At 38.9% G+C, this 3021-nt stretch overlaps 1 protein-coding gene across 1 annotated transcript; it reads right to left on the bottom strand.

Annotated features, from left to right (window-relative positions):
- Positions 1-284: 284 nt before the first annotated feature.
- Positions 285-1679, bottom strand: LOC108378367 (uncharacterized). The gene is made up of 2 exons (XM_017634666.1): positions 1326-1679; positions 285-1271 (listed from the first exon to the last, which is right to left on the bottom strand). The coding sequence occupies exons 1-2, from the start codon at positions 1677-1679 to the stop codon at positions 285-287; spliced, it is 1341 nt and encodes a 446-aa protein (XP_017490155.1).
- Between the last annotated feature and the right edge of the window lie 1342 nt (positions 1680-3021).

The following is a 3021-nucleotide window of genomic DNA, read 5'->3' as shown; positions in this document are numbered from 1 at the left end:
TATTGGGCGCGCATATGGCATTCAAAGGNTCAAATGAGGTTTCAGACAGATGGAAGAAATCTATTATTATCGAGGTGGGTCTTAATATTGGGCGCGCATATGGCATTCAAAGGTGGTAATAACTAAAAGGAAAGAGATTTTCTTCTAAATACTCCATGCTTTCAAATTATCTTTAACAGTTACTGTATCATGAAAAAAAATTAGTTTTACATCAAATATAACAAAAAATTGAAATCGCAGAAAAAGTCCATGTCCTCATTCAAATCGATTGGTAAACTTAAAATTTAAATCATTGAACCCAACAACCTATTGATCTCCTCAGATTCAGCGACGTGCTCCTCCTCATCCATTTTTTGGCCAACTATTCTTGCGATCCTAGTCGGTTGACCGGTTTCTTCTTCGACCACACGTGCCCGCGGTATACGGCAATCATCGTAAAATTCGATAGGTAAATTATGTCCAGAAATATTACACGGCGTTGAGGTAGTCCGTACATTTGTCAGCTTATCTTGCTCTTCACCTTTTCCTTCCACGTCTTCCGCTTCACCATCATCCGATGATTCTTCGGGTTGGCACTCACAACTCTCACAATCACATTCACATTCCGGATCACAGATAACACTCTCGCCATCACAATCGATTGGACATTCATGGTCTTCGGGTAATTCAAGGCATGGCTTTTTCAACTCTTCGTCATTCTCCTCCATGTGCACCCAATGACATTGATATGTCCGCTGACCGCAGTCTGCACTCGAAACTCCGGCTACCTTGTCCACCTCACAATCACAAATTAGTTTTGGACAATTGCATTTGTAGCAGCGTGGCAAATTTAGAGAAGTTTTCGAAGCTGTCTGGGTTGGTGCTTTGCCACCTGGACCAAGTTTACATGCCTCGCCTTGCTCGTTAGCATTCACAATAGGCAGTGCAAAGCCACCTGCATTATCCCCTTTTATGGGGCCGTGGATACTGTACATGCTTCTGGACGGTTTAGGCAACTCCACTACTTTACGCTGCACACAGCCTTCGCACGAGCATTCACTGACGACTAGCGGATTGGTGCGTGCTTTCATGCGATCGTACAGTTTCTTATATACGCACTTTATCAGAGATGCATAATTCTTTTGAGCTGAAAAGAACATGCCCTCGTAGCTGGCAAAGATTTGTGCTGTGCGCTTGGCGGCGTACGCCCATAGGCACTCCTGGGAGTGCACTAATTGCGCTTCCAATTGTGGGCTACGAATACCGCCTTCGCTGGTGCCGTGATAGAACGCCTAAGCGGAAAAAGTGCATTTACAATGTGGGGCAAGCGATTTCGCATATCTTACCTTGAAAGCACGCTTGATAATGGAATAGGTGAGTTGTGCCTCCATTCGATTCATGAGACATTTGCGACCCAGATCATGAATGAGATCTTCCTTGCACAGTCTTTTACGCGGTACGGCGTCAATACGATGCCTTATTTCATCATAATGAGTGAACGAGTAAATTATCACATCGATGGCCGCCTTCGCCTTGGCCTGGTGAATGCCGCAAATGACCATGATCTGCGCTAGCGTCTCGGACACATCGTAGACATTCTCCGTGAAGATATTGGTTTCTGATGATTTGCGCGAGCAACTGCAAAATGTATGACCATAGCATTCGCACTTATAATTTGATAGGAATCTTTGCGATTTCATTTTGGTTAAGCAAATTAGATGTTGCACGTCTAAATTTTAGAAAATGAATTTTTATGCAGATTTTTTTTTCGTATTTTTGGTTACAAAGAATTTATTTAAATATTTTTTAGACTGCTGAAATGAAACTTCATAGGAAATGATCATGTGTAATAGAATTGTTTGTATTACGTTTCCGGTAGATTTTGGAGAGTTTATTTTTTGGGACAATATGAAAAGAAATACGGGGTGAATTTACTTGAATGGGTATCTTAATTTTTTTATTCGAAAGAAGGCACAACGCCGAAACCGGTTTGTTTCCTAACCAAAATTAACAAATGGTAACAGAAGTTCTTTCCAAAATATATACAAATGTAAGTTAGGTTAAGTTGAAATGGCTAGAGAGAGTTAGACCAAAGGCAGACCCAAATACATCAAGGGGAGAGATCCAAAATAGGCATCATTTAGGATGTGAACGGTTTTGACCAAAATCTTTAGTATTGACACGCCCTCAAACATTCTGAAATTTTACAGATATAATGCGTTCCAAGATCTCCCTTCTTCTCATCTCTATGTATTTTATGCTACGTAACTAACCGTAATTCCAAGTTTAACTGCGTGTGCGACTAATAGACTTTGTCCTGTTAGAATACCTATTTTCGTTCTGCTGTATCTTGGATGACTCTGGCAATTTTAGAGGCTTTTAAATTAATCCACCTTGCCATCGCTTTTATCTTCTAGGCAACAAGCTGGGAGCTTAGGACCTTCCCTGTCGCCAACAGCTTCCCTGTGTCCCATAAAGTACACAAAGCTGAAATTACTACATATTGCCGTATAGCACTAATCGCATAATCGTAGGAGATAATAATTCCCAAGTTATACCTACCATTTTTTGCATTTATATAACGCTTTACCTGCTTGCCTTTTCCAATCTGTTTTCTACACTTCGCTTCCACAGCAATTTTTATTATCATTCAAAAGTTGTTTATTGAAACTACCTTATTTTTTTGTATCATGGTTTTACCTTACTATGTTTTTATCATGATATTTGATGCCAATTTCGTGACTACAATTTAAAAAATTAGTAAATTCATATGAATTCAGGTTTAGAGGGGTTTTTGAGGTCGCTGAATTCGAATCTGAAGTCAAAATAAAAAAAACCGAAATGGCCGATCCAATATGGCACTCTCTCTTAAACACAAAAATTTTATTAAAAATAATAATAAGAATTGCTTTTATTATATTATTTTAGAGTTATTGCGATAGCTGAACTCGAATCTGAAATTAAAATAATTAAAAACAAAATGGCCGATCCAATATGGCGCCTAAAATTAAAATAAATGTGTTGAATTTTAAAAAATATTTA

The sequence above is a fragment of the Rhagoletis zephyria genome, unplaced genomic scaffold, assembly GCF_001687245.7.
Source record: "Rhagoletis zephyria isolate East Lansing unplaced genomic scaffold, Rhagoletis_zephyria_1.1 Rzeph_scaffold_13972, whole genome shotgun sequence".
In the NCBI taxonomy this organism is placed as follows: Eukaryota; Metazoa; Arthropoda; class Insecta; order Diptera; family Tephritidae; genus Rhagoletis; species Rhagoletis zephyria.
The sequence above is the reverse complement of the archived record's forward strand: the minus strand, read 5'-3'. Positions and strand labels throughout refer to the sequence as shown.